This window comes from Phaenicophaeus curvirostris, chromosome W (assembly GCF_032191515.1).
Source record: "Phaenicophaeus curvirostris isolate KB17595 chromosome W, BPBGC_Pcur_1.0, whole genome shotgun sequence".
In the NCBI taxonomy this organism is placed as follows: Eukaryota; Metazoa; Chordata; class Aves; order Cuculiformes; family Cuculidae; genus Phaenicophaeus; species Phaenicophaeus curvirostris.
The window spans coordinates 3,701,066-3,725,156 of record NC_091430.1 but is presented as its reverse complement, the minus strand read 5'-3'; the positions used below and the strand labels follow the sequence as shown (position 1 = coordinate 3,725,156).

General features: G+C 46.2%; 1 protein-coding gene and 1 long non-coding RNA gene across 4 annotated transcripts in view; one reads left to right on the top strand and one right to left on the bottom strand.

Moving 5' to 3' along the window:
• Positions 1–24,091, bottom strand: part of LOC138732952 (uncharacterized) — a 212,084-nt gene that overhangs the window by 166,908 nt on the left and 21,085 nt on the right. The window lies entirely within an intron of this gene.
• LOC138732941 (E3 ubiquitin-protein ligase RNF38-like) overlaps positions 1–24,091 on the top strand; it is a 151,076-nt gene that overhangs the window by 110,958 nt on the left and 16,027 nt on the right. For all 3 annotated transcript variants that reach the window (XM_069879739.1, XM_069879740.1, XM_069879742.1), the window contains one exon: positions 22,004–22,174. In XM_069879739.1, coding sequence (XP_069735840.1) covers positions 22,004–22,174 — 171 coding nt within the window. The remainder of the gene's footprint in view (positions 1–22,003; positions 22,175–24,091) is intronic.

Here is a 24,091-nt window from a genome sequence, read left to right as displayed (position 1 = left end):
GACCTCCTTTAACTACCACTCATAGGATTAAGAGCATCCATAATGTTAACGTCCTCCTCATTCTTGTCAACTGCTTTCGTGGTTGGGGCTTAACAGTTGTCATACAGCAACGTGAGCTTGATCCACCTCGCAGGTGCCCAAAGTGGTCCTGTATCTGTTAAAACACAAGCATAACCTCGTCCCCATGTTAGTAGCTTATACAGACCTGTCCATTGCCCATAGTAACTGTTTTTCAATAGCACTTTCACATTGTCTTGTACTTGCTCTAATTTTGACAACATGGTTTGCATATGCTTCAACATCAGCACAATTTGATCATCTCCTGTTAATTGCAAAAAATTCATTACATATTGCACCTTCATCAATCTGTTTTGCAGATTGTTTTGCTAACAATGTTTTTACTACTTGATGGGTACGTTCAATAATGGCATGACTTGGTAAATGGAGATCAATACTTCCTGGATAATCTGTTAGAGCTACTTGTAAATTCAAAATATTTGCCATGCACCACTTAGTATATTCTTTTGTCATTGGGATATAAATGATTGTCGAGTCTTGGCCTAATAACTGAACACTTCTTTTTCTTCCCTCGGTGATTATCATTGTAATCATTTCAAATCTAGTGACTATGTTTTTTTGGGGGTTGGTGTGGCAAAATATCCAGTCAATAATTCGTAATGAATCATTGGCTTAATTATCCCTAAAGGTTGTCTGCGCTAGGGTCCAGCAGTTGCTGACAGGGACACTGGAATGCAGAGTGTTCTCGCAAATTGGCATTCCCCTAGAGAGATAACACAGTTAACTCCTCTGGACTTCTGCAAAGCTGAAAGAAAAAAACTTAGAAAGGAAGGAGAAGGGGGGGGGCACTCACACACATACATCTGCAAGGCTAGGCTTTATCCATTTTTTTTCTCTCTCTCTCTTTCCTTTTTTTATGTTTTGCTAGGTATTTTAAAATTTTTCCTTCTGAAGCCTTTCATTCCAAAGATCCCCAGGTAAATCTACCTGTTTGCCGGCTTAGTGGACATTTGAGACTGAAAGGTCCCAGAGATATATTTTCAAGATTAATCAAAACCAAGTTGTAAGTCTTACAAACGTTTGAAGCGCTTCAAACACACACACACACGACCACTCATTTCTCAGCTAGCTGAATACATTCAAACAATGTTGGTTATCACTATTGGATCCACAATTTTTCGATGCTATGGATATTTAAACTACAAATGGTACCTGGAACATACAACACTTAAAATATGTACATGCATTATCTAATAAGGCTTATATGGATTGTCTAACAAATATTTCACTTATGGTAATATATTGTTCTTCTTTTCTCTGTGAGTGCCATACTTTGCAGGTTCATGATTTTTATAGTTTCTGCATTCATAGAATCACGGACTGGTCACTTGAACTCAAACCTCCATCTCCCCGTATATAATTATTCCAGTAAAGCCTGCATTTATAACAAAAAGTCTTTCTGTCCCGTGTACAGTCAGGGCAGCAGCCATCAGCTGTGCTTGATAGGTAAATGATCCCAGCTTTTGTTGTAGGAGTTTTCAGACCACACCATATCTTTCCATATTCGTCATTAGGATTTTTTGTCACTGATTGCAAAATTAAGGCTTCTTTAACTGCTCAGTTGTCTACCTGCTTGTCGAGCACATCCTTCGATCTATCTATAAACACCATATATGGGTCATGCCTGTTTCAACTTTCAACATCCAGTATCTTCAAAAGTGTTTGATAAACCAAAAAGCCGCACCTGTTGTAAGATCGCATTATTTAAGCTGTCTTGATTCTTGAACTGCTACCAACGTCGTTTAATTGAGTAATTTCTTATCATATCTGTTAACAGTCCCTTCTGTAATGCCAAAACTGTCTGGGTTTTGTGGTGGCAGCGGTGGCAAGCGGCCCCCCCTCAGCCCAGGGCAGCGGCCCCCCCCGCGGCAATAGCGGAGCAGTTAGTACTTTCTCTATAGGTTTTCAAGTCTCTGGCCTCCCACGAACAAATCCCAGGAAAAGTTTGTAGCTGTTTAAGGTCACCACACCTCCGCGGACAAATATAAATCAAAGTTCTCTCAGGGGCTGCTGGCCCCGGATCAAAGGGATTATCGGCAGTTGCTGATGGCCCTGCACTCGACTCCGAATATGGAATATCACTGTTCTCCTGCGTCCTTCCATGTTTTTTAAAATCAAATGTTTGAGAGCTTTCTGGGGACATTTTTTTTACTTTTTAACCATGTCAATAAAAGTTTTAAGGCCTTTCTTTCTATGCGCACTCCCCCTTTCTTTAAAATATGCTTAAACATCTTAAACACTAACTTTACTTCTGCTCACTGTTTCTTTAAAATATGCTTAAACATCTGCAACACTGACTTTTCTTCTGCTCACATATTCACGCCCATTTCTCTATGGGTACTATCTCGGCTGCCTACCTGTCTCGGGACTTTTTTTTCTTCTTCTTCCTCTTCTTCTTCTTCTTCCTCTTCTTCTTCTTCTTCCTCTTCTTCCTCTTCCTCTTCTTCTTCTCCTTCTTCTTCTTCTTCTCAAATTCTGCGCCTACTTGGGCGACTGGTCAGCCGAGTGTTCCCCCCCGGACACACCACGATGGGTTGTGCTCTAGCGCCCAGTGTACTGCAGTATCTCCGTCGTCTTCAGTATCTCCGGGGTCACCATTTGAGGGGATTGATCACATGGACTTCAATCAGATGGATCGAAGACATTTTATTGAGCTTAGCTGTTTCTTTATAAACCCTTTTTAGTTACGTAACTGGGTGCCCACGAGGGTATCTATAGTGTATTATTGGCTAAAGGTAAATGTCCATAAAGCTATTACTAACATATTATTGGCTAAACTACCACGCATGCTAAGAAACCAAGTTACACTAAAAATAACTATGTTGATAGTTCTCTCTAATTGTTTTTCTTTCAGTTGGTACTTGTTCCCACTGAAGTAGCTCTTGTATTCCTTTCAGTTGGCCTTTGTTTATCTTTCAGTTCTCTGTTTCAAGGCCTTGTTAGAATTGCTCAGTATCAATCCGTCCCACAGCATCCAGGCCTTCTTCTCTGTAAAATGTTCCCACAGATCTGGATGAAGGCATTGAGTGCACCATTAGCAAGTTAGCAGATGATACTAATCTGGGTGGAAGCGTGGATCTGCTGGAGGGTAGGTAGGCTCCAAAGGGATCTGAACAGGCTGGACTGCTGGGCTGAGACCAATGCCATGAGGTTTAATAAGGCCAAATGCCGGGTCCTGCACTTGGGGCACAACAACCCTATGCAGTACTACAGACTAGGAGAAGTCTGTCTAGAAAGCTGCCTGGAGGAGAGGGACCTGGGGGTGTTGGTTGACAGCCGACTGAATATGAGCCAGCAGTGTGCCCAGGTGGCCAAGAAGGCCAATGGCATCTTGGCTTGTATCAGAAACGGCGTGATCAGCAGGTCCAGGGAGGTTATCCTCCCTCTGTACTCGGCACTGGTGAGACCGCTCCTCGAGTACTGTGTTCAGTTCTGGGCCCCTCACCACAAGAAGGATGTTGAGGCTCTGGAGAGAGTCCAGAGAAGAGCAACAAAGCTGGTGAAAGGGCTGGAGAACAGGCCTTATGAGGAGCGGCTGAGAGAGCTGGAGTTGTTTAGCCTGGAGAAGAGGAGGCTGAGGGGTGACCTCATTGCTCTCTACAACTACCTGAAAGGACGTTGTAGAGAGGAGGGTGCTGGCCTCTTCTCCCAAGTGACAGGGGACAGGACAAGAGGGAATGGCCTCAAGCTCCGCCAGGGGAGGTTTAGGCTAGACGTTAGGAAAAAATTCTTTACAGAAAGGGTCATTGGGCACTGGAACAGGCTGCCCAGGGAGGTGGTTGAGTCACCTTCCCTGGAGGTGTTTAAGGCACGGGTGGACGAGGTGCTGAGGGATATGGTTTAGTGTTTAGTAGGAATGGTTGGACTCGGTGATCCGGTGGGTCTCTTCCAACCTGGTTATTCTGTGATTCTGTGATTCTCCCTCTATACTCAGCACTGGTGAGACTGCTCCTCGAATACTGTGTTCATTTCTGGGCCCCTCACCACAAGAAGGATGTTGAGGCTCTGGAACGAGTCCAGAGAAGAGCAACAAAGCTGGTGAAGGGGCTGGAGAACAAGTCTTACGAGGAGCAGCTGAGAGAGCTGAGTCGAGACCTGCTGGTTAAACTAAAGAAGAAGAAGGAACTACACAGGCAGTGCAGGCAGGAACGGGTAACCTGGGACATGTATAGGGACGCTGCCTGGTTGTGTAGGGAGGGAGTCAGGAAGGCCAAAGCGCAGCTGGAGCTGATTCCCCTGGCAAGGGAAGTAAAGACTAACAAGAAGCGCTTCTACCGGTATGTCAATCAAAAGAGGAAGGTCAAAGAGAACGTAACCCCACTCATGGTTGGGAATGGTGACCTCGTATCAACAGACGAGGAGAAGGCTGAGGTACTCAAAAACTTTCTTGCCTCAGTCTTCACTGATAACCGCTCTCCTCACCCTTCCTGGGTCATGGGACAGCAACATGGGGACCGGGGGGTAAACCACCTCCCATAGTAGAGGGGGATCAGGTTTGCGACCACCTGAGGAACCTGAACATATATAAGTTTATGGGACCTGATGAGATGCATCCCAGAGTCCTCAGGGAATTGGCAGATGTGGTTCCCAAGCCACTCTCCATGATATCTGAAAAGTCATGACAATCAGGAGAAGTCCCTGGTGACTTAGCACATGCAAGAGAACCGGGTGATCAGGCCCAGTCAACAGGGGTTCACAAAAGGCAGGTCTTGCCAGACTAACCTGATCGCCTTCTATGACAAAGTGACTCATCTGCTGGATGAGGGAAAGGCTGTGGATGTGGTCTTCCTGGACTTCAGTAAAGCCTTTGACACAGTTTCTCACAGCATTCTGCTTGAGAAACTGTCAGCCTCTGGCCTGGACAGGCGCACACTCTCCTGGGTGGAAAACTGGTTGGATGGCCGGGCTCAGAGAGTGGTGGTAAATGGTGTGAAATCCAGCTGGAGGCCAGTGACAAGTGGAGTTCCCCAGGGCTCAGTGCTGGGTCCAGCCCTGTTCAATGTCTTCATCAATGACCTGGATGAAGGCATCAAGTGCACCCTTAGCAAGTTTGCGGATGACACTAAGCTGGGTGGAAGTGTCGATCTGCTGGAGGATAGAGAAGATCTGCAAAGGGATCTGGACAGGCTGGACCGCTGGGCTGAGTCCAACGGCATGAGGTTTAACAAGGCCAAATGCCGGGTCCTGCACTTGGGGCACAACAACCCTATGCAGTGCTACAGACTAGGAGAAGTCTGTCTAGAAAGATGCCTGGAGGAGAGTGACCTGAGTGTGTTGGTTGACAGCGACTGAACATGAGCCAGCAGTGTGCCCAGGTGGCCAAGAAGGCCAATGGCATCTTGGCTTGTATCAGAAACGGCGTGACCAGCAGGTCCAGGGAGGTTATTCTCCCTCTGTACTCGGCACTGGTGAGACTGCTCCTCGAATACTGTGTTCATTTCTGGGCCCATCACCACAAGAAGGATGTTGAGGCTCTGGAGAGAGTCCAGAGAAGAGCAACAAAGCTGGTGAAGGGGCTGGAGAACAAGTCTTACGAGGAGCGGCTGAGAGAGCTGGGGTTGTTTAGCCTGGAGAAGAGGAGGCTGAGGGGAGACCTCATTGCTCTCTACAACTACCTGAAAGGAGGTTGTAGAGAGGAGGGTGCTGGCCTCTTCTCCCAAGTGACAGGGGACAGGACAAGAGGGAATGGCCTCAAGCTCCACCAGGGGAGGTTTAGACTGGACGTTAGGAAAAAATTCTTTACAGAAAGGGTCATTGGGCACTGGAACAGGCTGCCCAGGGAGGTGGTTGAGTCACCTTCCCTGGAGGTGTTTAAGGCACGGGTGGACGAGGTGCTGAGGGATATGGTTTAGTGTTTGATGGGAACGGTTGGACTCGATGATCCGGTGGGTCTCTTCCAACCTGGTTATTCTGTGATTCTGTGACTGGAAGAAGGTTAGCATATTTCCCATTTTTAAAAAGGGCATACAAGATGACCCTGAGAATGACCGACCTGTCAGCCTCACCTCTGTGCCTGTGGAGATCATGGAACAGATCCTCCTAGAAGCTCTGCTAAAGCACATGGAGGACATGGAGGTGATTAATGGCAGCCAGCATGGCCTCACCAGGGGCAAATCCTGTCTGACCAACTTAGTAGCTTTCTTTGATGGGGTAACCACAGCACTGGACACGGGTAAACTGATGGACGTGATCTACCTAGACTTCTGTAAAGCCTTTGACACGGTCCCCCACAACATCCTTCTCTCTAAACTGAAGAGATATGGATTCGATGGGTGGACCATTCGGTGCATAAGAAACTGGTTGGAGGGTCGTATTCAGAGAGTAGTGGTCAATGGCTCAAAGTTCAGATGGAGATCCGTGACAAGTGGTGTCCCTCAGGGGTCCGTACTGGGACAGGTGCTGTTTAATATCTTCATCAATAATACAGACAGCAAGATTGTGTCTCAGTCAAGCAAGTCTGCAGATGACACCAAGCTGAGTGATGCAGTTGCCACATCGGAAGGACGGGATGTCATCCAGAGGGACCTGGACAGGTTGGAGAAGGGGGCCTCTGAGAACCTCATGAGGTTCAACAAGGACAAGTACAAGGTCCTACACCTGGGTCGGGGCAATCCCCAATATCAGTACACGATGGGGGATGACGTGATTGACAGCAGCCCTGCAGAGAAAGACTTGGGGGTGCTGGTCAATGAGAAGCTCGACATGAGGCGGCAGCATTCACTCGCATCAAAGAAGGCCAACCGCATCCTGGGCTGCATCAAAAGAAGCGTGGCCAGCAGGTTCAAGGGAGGGGATTCTGCCCCTCTATTCCTCTCTTGTGAGACCTCACCTGGAGTACTGTGTCCAGTTCTGGAATACTCACCATAAGAAGGATATGCAGCTGTTGGAACGGGTCCAGAGGAGGGCTACAAAGATGATGCGAGGGCTGGCGCACCTTCCCTATGAGGACAGGCTGAGAGAGTTGGGCTTGTTCAGCCTGGAGAAGAGAAGGCTCCGAGGAGATCTTATAGCGACCTTCCAGTACCTGAAAGGAGCCTGCAAGAAAGCTGGGGATGGACTATTCATAAAGGCTTGTGGTGATAGGGAGGGGGAACGAGTATAAACTGGAGAAGGGCAGATTTAGACTAGACATTAGGAAGAATTTCTTCACCATGAGAGTGGTGAGACACTGGAACAGGTTGCCCTGGGAAGTTGTGAATACCCCATCCCTGGAGGTGTTCAAGGCCTGGTTGGACGGAGCATTGGGCAGCCTGTTCCAGTGGGATGCCCCTGCCCATCTTTAAGGTCCCTTCCAACCCTAACTATTCAATATGCAGGTGTCTGTCTCTCTTCTGCTACACCTGTGCATGCCTCACTGTCTGTCTCTGCAACTGATCATGTGCACATCTCTCTGCATCTGTGTGCATGTGCTCATGTCTCTCTTCCTCTGCATCTGTGTGCACACCACCCTGTTTCTCTGTATCTATATGTGCTCCATTCTGGGGGGGGTGGGGGGGTGGGTGTGTGTACATCCAGCTCCGCCAGGGGAGGTTCAGGCTGGACATCAGAAAAAAACATTTCACGGAAAGGGTCATCGAGCACTGGCAGAGGCTGCCCAGGGATGTGGTTGAGTCACCTTCCCTGGAGGTATTTAAAAGACGGATAGACAAGGTTCTCAGGAACATGGTTTAGTGGTAGATTGGAATGGTTGGACTCAATGATCCAATGTGTCTTTTCCAACTTGGTGATTCTATGAGTCTATGACTTCTTCTGGAAGATTTACAGCTTCCAGTAATTTTAAGATTTCTGCTGCATGTTTAATGTGTTTTCTTTGGGTGGTAAGACGTCCATTCCAATGCTTGAGTTAAGGCGATTATTTCAGCTTTCTGGGCTGATGTTCCTGAGGGTAATGGTTTGGCCTCAATCACTTCTCTGATGGTGGTCACAGTGTACCCGCTCTTGCAATGTCCTTGATTCACCAAGCTGCTTCCATTGGTGTACCAGGAATCTTCTGCATCCATGAGCGGTTCTTCTTTTAGATCTGGACGGCTAGAATATACTGTCCCCATCACCTTCAGGCAGCCATGTACCACCGGTTCCGAAGCGACTCCACTAAGGAAAGATGCTGGATTCACAATGTTCATGGTGAAAATAACTGGAATGGCTTTGAAACATCAGGGAGACCTAAAGCTAGGGCCTTCATCAATTCCTTCTTTAATTGTTCAATTGCCCTTCTTGCCTCCCTGATCCATGCCAATTTTAATGATCCCATTGGTTATTCTTTCAATAGTTCATACAATGGTTTTACTGAGGGTTCATAGTTATATCTCCATAAATGACACCAATCTGTTATTCCCAGAAAGGTTCTGAGCTCCTTCTGTCCTATTGAGATCTCGAATCAGAGGTAAATAACTTGTTGTATAAGTTGGGCCTTCCGCTGAGAGACCCACTCAGTCCCAGAAAGTTCAATAGGCTTACGGTCCATTGGACACAGTCCTCCTTAGTTTGCATAGCTATCAGAAGGTCATTCGCATATTGCAGCAGGGTTCCGGTTTGAGATGGAGGGTCCCAGGTTTCCAGGTCTTGAGCCAGCTGGTTCCCAAAAATAGTTGGTCCGGGTTAATAGTGGTTTTCAACCAGTTTCAGGGTTTCCCCATTCAAAGGTAAATAATTTTTGGCATTCTTCAGCCAATATCAAGCCGAAGAAGGCATCCTTTAAATCCAGCACAGTGAACCACATTTGATCATTTTTCAATTTGGTCAGCGAGGTATAGGGATCTGCCACTACGGGTACATCATCTACAGTTTTATTGATGGCCCTTAAATCTTGCACTAATCGATAGCTTTTCCCACCTGGTTTCTTTACAGGCAATATTGGAGTATTATATTCTGATTCACATTCTTTTAATAACCTGTATTGCAAAAATTTGTCAATAATCTCTTTTATCCCCTTACGATCTTCTAATCACAGAGGGTATTGCCTGACCCCACAGGGGTGGCCCCTGGCTTCAATTTTGCCTTCACAGGCTCCACAGTTTTGGCATTGCCAGGCATTTCAGAAGCCCCCACGTCTGGATAAACCTGTTGCAAAATCTCTGCTGGTACCAATGTTTCGTTTCCCACGTGTATTGAAGACAAGCTCGATACTTTAGTGGTCTTTCACTTTAAATTTTATTCCTTCTGATCCAAATATTATTCCTGTCTCTGACTGCTCTAGTAAATCTCTTTCCAATAACAATCTAGGGGCTCCCGGCATATATAAAATTCATGTGTACCCACTTGTTTTCCCAATTCATATTTAATGGGCTGCATAAAGAATGCTTTTTGGATTTGGCCAGTAGATCCTATTACAGGAACAAGATCTTTATCTATAGGTAACTGTGGCGTATTGAGGCACGGACTCCGAGTGTTCTATATGCAGGTGTCTGTCTCTCTTCTGCTACACCTGTGCACACCTCTCTATTTCTCTCACTGTCTGTCTCTGCATCTGAACATGTGCACGTCTCTCTGCATCTGTGTGTATGTGCTCGTGTCTCTCTTCCTCTGCCTCTGTGTGCACACCACCCTGTTTCTCTGTGTCTATGTGTGCTCCAGTGGCAGGGGTGTGTGTGGGGAAGGGGTGTGGGGGGGGGTGTGGGGGTGTGCGTGTGTGTATTTGTCTCTCCTCCTTTGCATTTGTGTACGCACCTCTGTGCACACACATCTCTTCCTCAGCATCTGTGTGTGCACGAGTATCTCTCTTTACGTCTGAATGTGCACACATCTCTCCACATCTTTGTGCATGCACACCTGTCTATTTTCCCCTGTATCTGCTTGTCTTAGTTTCTGCATCTGTGCGTGCCTATGTCTATGCATGCCTGTCTCTCTCTGCTTCTCTGTGTCTGTGCATGCCCACATCTCTTCCTCAGCACCTATGTGTGTGTCTCTCTCTCTTTGCATTTGAATGAGTGCATGTCTCTTCACATTTGTGTGCATGTGCATCTGTCTGTCTCTATTCCTCTGCAAGTGCGCCTCCCTATTTCTCTTTGTCTTGAGTCTAGGACAACTCTCCACAGGAACAACTCCATGTGGGGAGGCCCTAACCCTAACCCTAACCCTAACCCTAACCCTAACCCTAACCCTAACCCTAACCCTAACCCTTACCCTCCTTGTGTAGAGTTGTCCTCGCAGAGTTGGCCGTGTAGAGTTGTCCCACAGAGAGCTGTCCTACAGAGGGTTATCCACCGTAGAGAGTTGGCCACAGAGAGTTGGCCCTTTCCATCTCTCTCTCATTCTCTGCATCTATGTGCACACCCCTCTCTGTGTGCATATGTGCCTCTGTCTCTTTTTCCGTCTTTCTTCCCCTGCATCTTTGCTCATGCCTCTCTTTCTTCCTTTACATCTGTGCACGTGCACGCCTGTTTCTCTGCCTGTCTCCATCTCTCTCTGTGTGCATGCCTGCATCTATCTTCCTCCACATTTGTCTGTGTGAGCATCTCTCAGTCACTCTTCCTCTGCATCTGTGCATACATAATTCTATCTGTCCCTGTTTCTCTGTCTCTCTGAATCAGTGTGCACATGGATTTCTCTGTCTCTTCCTCTGTGTCTGTGCATGGGCTTCTCTGTCTTTCTTTATCTGTCTTCTGCGCTTGCCTGTGCAAGCATCTGTTGATTTCCTCTGCATCTGCGCGCACGTGCATCTCTCTCTCCCCTCCTCACCACCCCGTGTGTCTCAGTGCATGGGCTTCTCTGTCTCTCCTCTTTTGCCTCTGTGCACGCGTTTGTTTCTGTGCATATCTTTTGTGGCATATTGAGGCATGGACTCTGAGTGTTGATCAAAGACCTTTATTAAGCACAAGCAGTCCCTTTTCTACCCCTGCCTCGTTGAGGCAGTGCTTTTCCACTTGCCCAAATAGCTCAGTTATTCTTTCTTGTTTTCCAACCTTGCAAAGTTTGGTTTTAGCACAATTATCTACAGCTCTTAGCAACAACCAGGGGCCTGCGGTCTCCTCCCTTCTGTATTCCACAGTCTCCTGCCTACCAAGGCAATAATATCTTTATTGGTTTTGGTTAACAAATCACCACCTGGCCCCACAATCTTTCTTCCTCCTTGTCTGTGTGCAGGCACATCTCTCTGCATCTGTGAGCACACACATATCTGTCTCACACAAAAATGTCCCAATACAGGCCAATCCTGTCTTATCTAATGATTTGATCTATCCGGTAAACCCCCAAGTATTTAACAATTCTTCAAAGCAGTCCCATCCATCATCTTTTAATTTTTTCACCCCAGCTTTCAAATCCTGAATACTCTTGTGAATCGATTCTGAGTGATCTGACAAATTTATACAACACATTCCTTTGAAGTCCTCACATCCGTGGCCTTGGGCTAATAACAAAAAAATCTATTGCTGCTCTTTTTTGAAGCATTTCTTGTCTAATAGTATTAACATCTAATAATAATCCACTTAAAGCCAGTGAAGTAGCATTGCTTTGTTTTGCTAACCAACATCCTAACCTATTTAGCACTGCCAGGTCTTTGGCCACACATGCACCAGGTAAAAAGAAAGTGGCGGCAAATATTTGACCTCTGTTCCAAAACTCTACCTTATCATCACACTGTGGTGCGTATGTCTGCATGCTTTGTGTCCTTCACCGTGAATGTTGCAGTTCTAAAATCATAGATGTGTTTGGAGTCAGTAGGGTTAATCGACCCAAACTGCAGGGACCGCCTATCGCATTAGAGGGGAACCCTGGTCAAGCCCTGTCTCTACATATTTAAAAGATGCCACAAGGCAATTTTCATCATCTAACACCTTTATTATTTACAACTCCTATTGGTGCTTCTCTAGATTCATTACACCATGCTGTGCCAGTTCTATATGCATCTAAGCTTGTGTTTAATGTCTGTACTCTAATCCAACTACATTTTGGGTTTGCGTTTACAAAATATATACAACAGTCCATAGATACTGATCGCAATAAGTCCAACTCTTGAGGTTCCAGCTTCATCTCTGGCAATGCATTGACCCAAGGGACCATTGTCTGTGAGCCATTTATTTTGTGGAGTCTGGACACTCGTGTTTTGCTGACAATATTATAAACAGATGCATAATCTTCCAACGGGAGGCTGACCAGGCAGGTTGAAAATGGGTTCTTCGGTGATGCAGTTGCGAGACAAAAGGAATCCAGGCCTATCTTGTTTGCCAGTGTGATCCAGACGTTGGTTTTTGGTTGTGATGGGGTACAGACAGTACTGCCCATGGCTACCTGGATCCCTCCGATGATGACATAAATGGTCACACACATCTTGCCAGTATCCATCGTGGTCCGTTATCTGTGGAAACACAAGCATACCCTCTTCCCCAAGTTATTAAAGGAAATGGACCTTCCCAGTGTCATATTTCTAGATTCTTTCTTTGCCCTCTACCTTCCTTTGGCTCCCTCCTATAGGCACAAAGTGCTTGACAAAAGGAGGTCCTGAATCGTTCCATTAATGTAAAAAATTAAGCATGTATAATGCCTTAGTTAGTTGGTCATGGGGATTCATGCTATCTATTCCTGCCCCCCCTTTTTTGTTTTAGTAACATAGTCTTTAAGGTATGATGAGTGCACACAACAATAGCTTGGCCCATGGGAGAGTGAGGAATGCCGGTAACATGCCAGACTCCCCATAGTTGTAGAAAGGCACTAGTGCATTGTGCACTATACCTGGGACCATTGTCCATTTAATTTTTTTGTGGTACTCCCAAAGTTTCAAAAGCATGCAAAAGATGATGACATACATCGCACGCTTTTTCACCTGTATGTGCCGTGGCACAAAGGGCCCCTGAGAAGGTGGCCGGTGCCTCAGCGTGCCCATGATGTTAGCAGCAGGCATGGAGCGGGTGGCCAGTGTTCTCATACTTGCCGGCTTGTTGAGACCTTGGGGTCTTTGGCGGGGCCTGTGAGTTAGTGGGAGAAGAATGCATTGGACAGACGGCATGAGGATGGGGGGCACATCTGTGGTAGGTGGTCTGTTGCACAGTCACTGTAACTGCAGGATTCTTATAGGTGGGAATTCACTGGGGTAGCTGCTAACTGGGTACAGAAACACTATATAAGGTTTTGTGTCCACTCAATAAAGCGATCTCGTTTGCCACCTCATGGACGGGATCTGTGCCTTAATCGCTACAAATGGCGCCCAACTTGAGAGGGCCCCACACCTCTCGGGGCAAACCCTGATATAGACCATAGAGATGCACGGTTGCACGAATTTTGGACAGTATTGAGCACTGAAGCAGTCTGGACAAGTAACGCCTTAAATAAGGTGAGCAACCGGTGACTCGGGACTAATCAGGTCTTCGCTTTCCGTGGAGGAGCGGAGTACACTTGATATCTTAAAATCAAGTTTAAAGAAACAAGAAGTATGCTGAGGAACAACTCAGGGCTGTGTTAAAATAGATACAGGGTCGGGATCCAGATTTAGATGTGACCATGTGCTGCAGGTGGAATCCAATCCTGAGGATGAGGATGATGGCTCCCACAGCCTAGAATCCTTCCCTAGGCTGCACCATCCTCAGAAAAAGATAAAAACATCCTCCATTAAGAAGAAGAGGAGGGTGATTGTTGTAGGGGACTCCCTCCTAAAAGGAATGGAGGGACACATCTGCAGACCGGACCCGCTCCACAGAGAGGTCTGCTGCTTACCGGGGGCATCAGTGAAGGAGGTAGCTAGAAAACTTCCTTCCCTGGTCTACGAGACAGACTACTATCCTCTGATAGTAGTCCAAACTGGTAACGATGATCTAGTAAACAAAAAGACCAAAACCATCAAGAAAGACTTCAGGGCCATTGGGAAAATGATGGAGGGCTCTGGGGCACAAGTAGTATTCTGCTCCATCCCAAGGCTAAATACAGAGGAGCAGGAAGTCAGGAAGAAGAATTCGATTAATACCTGGCTCCGAGCCTGGTGCGAGGAGAGGGGCTTTGGCTTCTTTGATCATGGGGTGGCTCACGCACCCCCAGGCTTTCTTGCTAAGGATGGGACACGTGTGTCTCCTAGGGGGGATAAAGCCCTTGCTAAAAATCTAGCTAAGCTCATAAAACGAGCTTTAAACTAGATGTGAAGGGGGAGGGGGTTGAGCCCAGGCTAGACAGGAATGAGCCTGGATGTGGGGCAATAGTGATTTGGGCATGGATCTGTTAGAGTGAGTCCAGAGGAGGCCATGAAGATGATCAGAGGGCTGGAGCACCTCCCATATGAGGACAGGCTGAGAGAGTTAGGGTTGTTTAGCCTAGAGAAGAGAAGGCTGCAGGGAGACCTTTGAGCAGCCTTCCAGTACTTAAAGGGAGTTACAGGAAAGATGGGGAGGGGCTCTTGATCAGGGAGTGCAGGGATAGGACAAGGGGTAACGATTTTAATCTGAAAGAGGGGAGATTTAGATTAGTTATTTGTAGAGACATTTTATAAAGAAGAAGGACTTGATGCTATAAACCTTGTCGACGGTGAGCAACCTTAACACAACCTTAAAACAAGGAGCTAGCTCGGTGGAAAGAAGAAGTAACTGAGAGAAAAAGAAAGAAGGAAAATGTCAACATGGCTAATTTTAGTGTAAATTGTTTAAAAGCATGCACGGTTGTTTAGCCAATAATATGTTAGTAATAGGCGCGTGAACAAGCACTTTTAACCAATAATAAACTGTAGATAAGCGCATGAACAGCTTATGCATAACCAGATGTGTAACCCAAAAAGGTATATAAAGAGAAAACTAACAGAATAAAGGGTCTTCGATCCATCAGATTGAAGTCCGTGTCTCAATCCCCTCAACAGTTATTAGGAAGTAATTTTTTACTGTGAGGGTGGTAAGGCACTGGCACAGGTTGCCCAGAGAAGTCATGGCTGCCCCATCCCCGGAGGTGTTCAAGACCAGGTTGGATGAGGCTATGAGCAACCTGATCCAGTGGAAGGTGTCCCTGCCCTTGGCTGCACCGGGCTTGGCACTCTCTTAGTGATGTCCCTGATGCCCAATGGCATCCTGGCTTGTACCAAGCTAAGCTCATAAATCAAGCTTCAAACTAGATGTGAAGGGGGAGGGGGTTGAGCCCAGGCTAGACAGGAACGAGCCTGGACGTGGGGCAATAGTGATTCGGAGAGGGTGTGCTGGTGTGGACCACCAGTACCTCACCACACAGAAAGTGGGGGAGAACACACCTCGGGGTGCTAAGGGAGATACAGGCACTCTGGAGCTAGCTACTCCAGTGACCAGGCAATTGGGAACGAACTCTGTTCCCTCTAAGAGGGCTGAAGGCTCGGCAGCTCAGCTGAAGTGCATTTACACCAATGCACGCAGCATGGGGAATAAGAAGGAAGAGCTGGAAGCTGTCGTAGGGCAAGGAGCGTATGATGTCGTTGCCATCACGGAAACGTGGTGGGACGACTCATATAACTGGAGTGCAGCTATGGTGGGGTACAAACTCTTCAGGCGGGATAGGAAGGGCAGGAGAGGAGGTGGGGTAGCCCTCTTTGTAAAGGAGGACCTGGACACTGTTGAGATGGATTGTGGCGATGAGGAGATTGAGTGCCTGTGGGTTAAAATCAGAGGAGCCCACCAGAAGGTAGATTTTGTGATGGGAGTCTGTTACAGACCACCCAGCCAAGGAGAAGCAGCTGATGAGCTCTTCTATAAACAGCTGGGGTTAATCTCTAGATGAATGCCTCTTGTTCTTGTGGGAGACTTCAATCTTCCTGATATCTGTTGGATGTACAATAGAGCAGAAAGGAAGCAGTCTAGGAGGTTCCTGGAGTGCGTGGAAGACAACTTCCTTGCACAGCTGGTGAATGAACCTACAAGGGAGGGTGCCGTCCTGGACCTGCTGTTCGTGAACAGAGAAGGCCTTGTGGGGGATGTGGCAGTAGGTGGACGCCTAGGACAAAGTGATCATGAGATGATAGGGTTTTCTGTCCTAGGTGAAGTGAAGAGGGTGGTTAGTAGGACAGTAGCATTGAATTTCCAGAGGGCAGACTTTGAACTCTTCAGAAGGCTGGTTGGCAAAGTCTCATGGGAGACAGTACTTAAGGGCAAGGGAGCCCACGAGGGCTGGGAGCTCTTCAAAAAGGAAATCCTAGCAGCTCAGGAGAAAGCCATCCCCATGTTCCGGGAAAAAAAGCCGGCAGGGGAGAAAACCAGCTTGGTTGAACAGAGAGATCTTGAGTGATATCAAGAAGAAGAGCAATGTTTATGGGCTCTGGAAGACGGGACAGGCCTCTTGGGTGGACTACAGGAGGGAAGTGAGATTGCGTAGAGAAAAAATCAGAAGGGCTAAGGCTCAGCTAGAAATCAGATTGGCCAAGTCTGTGAAAGATAACAAAAAAATCCTTCTATAAATATATAAATAATAAAAGGAGGACTAGGGAGACCATACAGTCCCTATTGGACGCAGAAGGAACAACAGTGACAGGGGATGAGGAAAAGGCTGAGGTACTTAATGCCTTCTTTGCCTCAGTCTTTAATTGTAAAGAAAGTTGTTCCCTCTGTGTACAAACCCAGGAGTTAGAGGAGCAAAATGAGGCTCCCATGATCCAAGAGGAGGTGGTCAGAGCCTTGCTAGCCCCGGATGGGATTCATCCAAGGGTATTGAAGGAGCTGGCGGATATAATTGCCAAACCCCTTTTCATCATCTTCCAACAGTCCTGGAAGACTGGGGAAGTCCCACTGGACTGGAGGCTGATGTTGTGCCCATCTACAAGAAGGGTCGCAGGGAGGACCCAGGAAACTACAGGCCTGTCAGTCTGACCTCAGTGCCAGGGAAAGTCATGGAACAGGTGATCTTGAGTGCTGTCATGAAGCACATGCAAGAGAACCGGGTGATCAGGCCCAGTCAACAGGGGTTCACAAAAGGCAGGTCTTGCCAAACTAACTTGATCACCTTCTATGACAAAGTGACATGGCTGCTGGATGAGGGAAAGGCTGTGGATGTGGTCTTCCTGGACTTCAGTAAAGCCTATGACACAGTTTCTCACAGCATTCTGCTTGAGAAACTGTCAGCCTCTGGCCTGGACAGGCGCACACTCTCCTGGGTGGAAAACTGGTTGGATGGCCGGGCTCAGAGAGTGGTGGGAAATGGCATTAACTCCACCTGGAGGCCAGTGACAAGTGGGGTTCCCCAGGGCTCAGTGCTGGGTCCAGCCCTGTTCAATGTCTTTATCAATGACCTGGATGAAGGCATCAAGTGCACCCTTAGCAAGTTTGCGGGCGACACTAAGCTGGGTGGAAGTGTTGATCTGCTGGAGGGTAGGGAGGCTCCAAAGGGATCTGAACAGGCTGGACCGCTGGGCAGAGTCCAATGCCATGAGGTTTAACAAGGCCAAATGCCGGGTCCTGCACTTCGGGCACAACAACCCTGTGCAGTGCTACAGACTAGAAGTCTGTCTAGAAAGCTGCCTGGAGGAGAGGGACCTGGGGGTGTTGGTTGACAGCCGACTCAACATGAGCCAGCAGTGTGCCCAGGTGGCCAAGAAGGCCAATGGCATCTTGGCTTGTATCAGAAACGGTGTGACCAGCAGGTCCAGGGAGGTTATTCTCCCTCTGTACTCGTCACTGGTGAGACCGCTCCTCGAGTACTGTGTTCATTTCTGGGCCCCTCACCACAAGAAGGATGTTGAGGCTCTGGAGCGAGTCCAGAGAAGAGCAACAAAGCTGGTGAGGGGGCTGGAGAACAGGTCTTACGAGGAGCGGCTGAGAGAGCTGGTGTTGTTTAGCCTGGAGAAGAGGAGGCTGAGGGGAGACCTCATTGCTCTCTATAACTATCTGAAAGGAGGTTGTAGAGAGGAGGGTGCTGGCCTCTTCTCCCAAGTGACGGGGGACAGGACAAGAGGGAATGGCCTCAAGCTCCGCCAGGAGAGATTTAGGCTGGACATCAGGAAAAAATTCTTCACAGAAAGGGTCATTGGGCACTGGAACAGGCTGCCCAGGGAGGTGGTTGAGTCACCTTCCCTGGAGGTGTTTAAGGCACGGGTGGACGAGGTGCTAAGGGTCGTGGTTTAGTGTTTGATCGGAATGGTTGGACTCGATGATCCGGTGGGTCTCTTCCAACCTGGTGATTCTATGATTCTATGATTCTAAAAATTGTGTGGCCAGCAGGAGTAGGGAAGTGATCGTGCTATATTCAATGCTGTTGAGGCTGCGCCTTGAATTCTGTGTTCAATTTTGGACTTCTCAGTACAAGAAAGACATTGAGCTGCTGGAGTGTACTCAGAGAAGGGCAACGAAACTGGTGAAGGGTTTGGAGCACAAGTCTTCCAAGGAGTGGCTGAGGGAACTGGAATTGTTTAGTCTGGAGAAGAGGAGGCTGAGGGGAGACCACATTGCTCTCTACAACTACCTGAAAGAAGGCTGTAGAGAGGTGGGGGTTGGTCTCTTTGTCCAAGTGATAGGTGATGGGACGAGAGGGAATGGCCTCAAGCTGCGCCAGGAGAGGTTTAGACTGGATATTAGGAAAATTTTCTTTTCTGAAAGAGTGGTGAAGCATTGGAACAGGTTGCCCAGAGTCTCCATCCCTGGAGGTGTTCAAAAAACGTGTAGATGTGGCACTTTGGGACATGGTTTTTTGGGCATGGTGGTGGTGTGCTGATGGTTGGACTTGATGATCCTAGAGGTCTTTTCTAACCTTAATGTTTCTATGATTCTATGATTTGCGCACTAGGAATATCTAAAATACTTGGGGTTCTTACCTCTTGCTAAAGCAGATACTGCAAGATAAGACATACTAGAACTAAAGAAAAAGCCAATCAGATGCTCATAACTATCAAATTAACCTTTTGTAGAATGTGACATTAGGCTTCAAATACTTGGACATGAATCCAAGACTTTACAAATTAGAGGTGCGACGTTTACATGGATACAACACAGAGTAGCTTCAAGAACATTTGCAAGCTTGCAACTATTAAGTTGCTTTTGCTCCACAGAGGAAAGCTTAAAGATCTTATATCCATGTGTCAATTACATTGTTTTTTAACTCGTGGCACCTTATGTCTTCACTATTACAGACAGAGCCTACAAATCTTCCATATTTCTTTCAAGCTAGTCATGTCTTCTTCCCTCAAGGTTCTTTAAACATTGGTAAATGCTATTCCTCAATCACCACATTCTCATCCATGCAGTTCCATGAAAAATCAGTTTAGATACAGTAGCAAGGAAAATAAATATCCTACATAGTTAGTAGGAGCTACGGCATTTTGCAGGGACATTTCTAAGTTGTTCTTTTTTAAAAATAAAAAGAAAAAAAAACCCACAACTGTAAGATACTCTGTTTGGATGTTCTAGCTAAGGCTGAATCTGCATTCTACGTACTCATCTACTCAATTTGCAGTATTAAAATGTGTAGAAATGAGGCACAGAATTTGAGCTTAAAAAATACATTTTCTGTTATTGCTCTATTTTTTTTTTAAATAGAGGAGAGGTCTGCTTTTATTAGAAACTGTCTCTGGGTGATGCCTTCATAGATCAGAGGAAGAGTTTTCACTCCAGAGCATAAGGCTCCACTCAAAACATGGAAATGAGCAGAACTTTTAAGGCTACTTATAACTTAGAATCATAGACTCATAGAATGGTTTGGGTTGGAAAGGACCTTCAAAGGTCCAACCTACCTACCATGGGCAGGGACATCATTCACTAGATCATGTTGCTCAAACCTCTGTCCAACCTGACCTTGAACGCTTCCCAATGATGGGGCATGCACAACTCGTAAACTGACAAGCCTGCTCTTGTCCTGAGCCTGTCCTTCTGCTGAGGCCTGCCTCTGTTTCCCTGCTCCTGTTTGCAGCGCTCCAGTTGCTGCACTCCTAAGGGGCCATTTAAATTCTCCACTCTTTGGTTTAAATCCGATTAAGTTTTATAACACTAATGCTAAACCACATCTGATAAGCACTAATGGATCAGAGCTTGATTTTTGAACGTTGTCGTGAGTCACAGAATGGTTTCAATTGGAAAGGGCATTCAAAGATCATCTAGTCCAACCTCCCTGCCATGGGCAGGGACATCTTTCACTGGATAGGTTGCTCAAAGCACTTCCCAGTGATGGGGCATCCACAAATTCTTTGGACAATCTGTTCCAGTGTCTCACCACCCTCATCATAAATAATTTCTTCCTTTTATACAATTGAAATCTCCCTTCTTTCAGTTTAAAACCCTTGCCTCTTGTCTTGTCACTATAGGCCCTGGTAAAAAGTCTTTCTCTGTCTTTCTTATAAGCCCCCTTCATATATTGAAAGGCTGCAATAAGGTCTCCCTGGAGCCTTCCCTTCTCCAGGCTGAACAACCCCAACTCCATCAGCCTTTCTTCATAGGGGAGGTGTTCCAGCCCTCTGATCATTTTCATGGCCCTCCTCTGGACCCCTTCCAACAGATCCATGTCTGTCTTGTATTGGGAGACCCAGAGCTGGATGCAGGACTCCAGGTGGGGTCCCATTAGGGAGGGGTATAGGGGAAGAATCACCACCCTCGACCTGCTGGTCACATTTCTTTTTATGCAGTCCAGGATATGATTGGCTTTCTGGGCTGCAAGGACACATTGCTGGCTCACGTCCTGTTTTTCATCCACCAGTATGTCCAAGTTCTTCTCCACAAGGCTGCTCTCAATACATTCACTCCCCAGTCTGTACTGATATTGGGGATTGCCCTGACCCAGGTGCAGGACCTTGCACTTGGCCTTGTTACACTTCATGAGGTCCTACTTCTTGTCCTTGTCCGGGTTCCCTAGATGGCATCCCTTTCCTAAAGTGAATCAACTGCACCACTCTGCTTGGTGTCATCTGCAAACTTGCTGAAGGTACACTCAATCCTGCTGTCTATTTCATTAATGAAGATATTAAACAGCACTGGTCTCAATATGGACCCCTGAGGGACACCACTTGTCTCCATTTGGACATTGAGCCTTTGACCACTACCCTCCCCTCTGGATGTGGCCATCCAACCAACTCCTGATCCACCGAACAGTTCATCCATCAAATCCATATCTCCACTTTAGAGAGAAGGACATTGTGGGGGACCGTGTCAGAGGCCTTACAGAAGTCCAGATATAGATGACATCCATAGCTCTTCCTTTGTCCACTGTTGTAGTCATTCCACTTACCTTCCCCTTGCACAGCCTTAAGGTAGGGCTGTCGCTCAGCCTGGGACAGTGCCCAATACCATGCATCAATCTCCTACTCGCATTCCCAGATACTGCACTGCTTATTGAGCTCCTCTTGTCACATAGCTACTTGTCTGAAGAGCTCTTCCAGCTGGGCACACTTGTGCAGCTATGACATCCACTGCTGCCTTTAGGTGTTAGATGGACTTCCAGATACTGGAACTCCATGAAGCCTGAGGTCTAGACAGCTATATCGATCCTTGGGAGTTCTGTTTGGGTGGAGAAGTCAGCATAGGTAGGCTGTAGTGTTTGTTTGGGTTACAACCACAGTCTTGCAGTTGCAGCAGATGGATGCCATTTTCTTTCAGTAGATCACCTCAAAGTCCCAGGACAGAGGAAAAAGGGACAACAGGTACCAGCAAGAGGAGAAGGAAGAGAAGGGGCCCAACTTCAGGCAGCAAAGTTGTTCAGGGCACAATCTGACATTTAGGTGTCCCTCAGCTCTGACTAGTGCTTGTTTTCTTGGCATGTGTCTGTAAATGTAATATATGGGAAGGATAGAAGCTATTACGGTAAGTACACCTGCTCCCTCCCCTTGGGAATACGTGTCTCATAATTCGGAATGAACACTCCTGACTCCTATTGACTTCATCTGAAATAAAACGCCCTTTGTACCTTGTAAGTGTAGCTGGCAGCCTCACACTTTTAGACCTTGTTCTGTACTAGAATCACTGTTCATTGAGTTTCTGAATGAATTATTTTGTGGGTTGTGTTTGTAAGCTAAGGGTAAGTGGACTGCTTCCTTTTAATATTCTCCTTTCACTCTAGATGTAAAAAATGTTCATTTTTCTTTCAGATGCTTCGGGCGTGCTCAGTCCAACATCTACCAGTACCATATGCAGCATTCCCACCGCTGGTTTCTAACGACTCATTCCTTTTGCATCCTCCTCACCTCCCTCCACATCACCCGTCTCACCTGCCACCTCCAGGGCAATTTGTTCCCTTCCAAGCACAGCAGTCACGTTCAGTAAGTAATGCTTCTTATCTCCTCTCCCAAAACATTTGGGGGTTTATCAGCAAATAATGCTCTTGTCTTTCTAATAACTTTCTGATTGAGAGAGCAAATGCATCTGACTTAGAGTAAGCAATAGGGTTTTTATAGTAGTGCTACCTGAGCAAGACTTAGTCTGAAGAAAAAAAAAATTTAAAAAAAAAAAGTATTGTTTTGAAATTCATTTTGATTCTCTTAAGATTTCCTCAGCTGTTGCCCACTGTTTCCCTGGAGGCCTGTACTGCTGTCAGTCTGACATAAGTTTGCTTGATGTACTGTTTCTGTAGGTGATGTTCTTCCAGAAAGTAAAAGGGAGTATAAAGATCTAAGCGCAGTGCAGCAGTGGTATCAGAGAACAGACTTTGTAGAGAGATCAGAAAGCACAAAGCATTATTCCTATTGCATGTTTCTACCACATTAATTCACAGTTTATTTAAAGTGACCACTGTATCCCCCTTAAATAGTAGTGCGAAAAGTATTACTTAAACCTTTTGCAGACTAGTGGAACCTCTTTTCTCCCCTGCTTATGGAAATCATTGACTCTTTTCACTTAAACAAACTTTTCTGAAAAGTTAATGCCTTCATAATAGGGCTTATGCAAACATGAGAGAAGATGCTTTTTTGGAAAAGAAGGAAAAAATCACGTTTTGTAATTTCCAGTTACTAGTCTCCTGCCAGGCACCTTTGTGCCTGTTTCTTTGGGGCTCTACCAATATTTCATTAATACAGAAATAGAATTTATTACTAACAAATACTGCTCAGACTGTTTTGAGCAGTAACAGATGGCCTCAAGTTGCACCAGGGGAGGTTCAGATTAGATATTAGGAAAAAATTCCTCACCAAAAGGGTTCTCAGGCACTGGAACCACTGCCCAGGGAGGTGGATGAGTCCCCATCCCTGGAGGTATTTAAAAGACAGGTAGATGTGGTGCTCAGGGACGTGGGGTAGTAGTAGACAGGCATGGTTGAACTCGATGATCTCAAAGGTCTTTTCCAACCAAACGATTCTATGGTTCTATGATTCTATGAAATACTGCTGTGCTAAATGTCAGATATTGGCACTATTGCATTAATTTCATTATAGTCATGGGGGAACAGTTCTGCACAGTTTTCTCCGGTAATCAGGATGTCTTCCATAAGAAAATGTCGGGGCTTCTTTCTTAACTTAGATTGCTAATTAAGCCTCAGGAATAGGCTCCCTTGTTAACTTTTAGCTCTGTTTGATAGCTTGATTTTTTGCTGTCAAGTCTTACTGGAAGAATTATTGCTTTAAAAATGCTGGCAATTTAAAGTTTGTTCAGCAGAATGGGTAAACAATTTTCCTTTTCCTTTTATTCCACAAGATGACTTTCATATCTGACTGTTTTGAAACATGTGGGATTCAGTACTGGGAAAAGAAGGGTCAATTAGTGAAATAGTAGAGTTAAGGTTTTCCTCAAAAGTTAGACCAAAATGAGCTGAGATTTTAATTGATCTTTCCTAATAGCAAAAGTATAACTTCAAGATAATGCATCTAGCCTATAAAATGGCAGTTGGTTATATACAAGTAAAAATCATGGTGTTCATAATGAAAATTTTTGCTTCACAGGGAAATGCTGAGTTGTTTTTGTAAGAAATTTCTTAATTCTTCATACATCAGTGTGCCTTCAATTAGTCTTTATGGTAGTGAAATATAACTATTTTCTTCAGTTTGAGAACATGTCTCTATTAAGGAAGTCAGTTGCTGCCTCATATATACAGTCTGATGAAAGGGATCATAGGATCACAGGATCAGAGAATAATTCAGGTTGAAAGATGCCTCAGGAGGTCTCTAGTTTAACCTTCTGTTGAAAACACGATCAGCTATAAGGTCAGGTGAGGGTGCTCAAGGCTTTTTCCAGTTGGGACTTGAAAA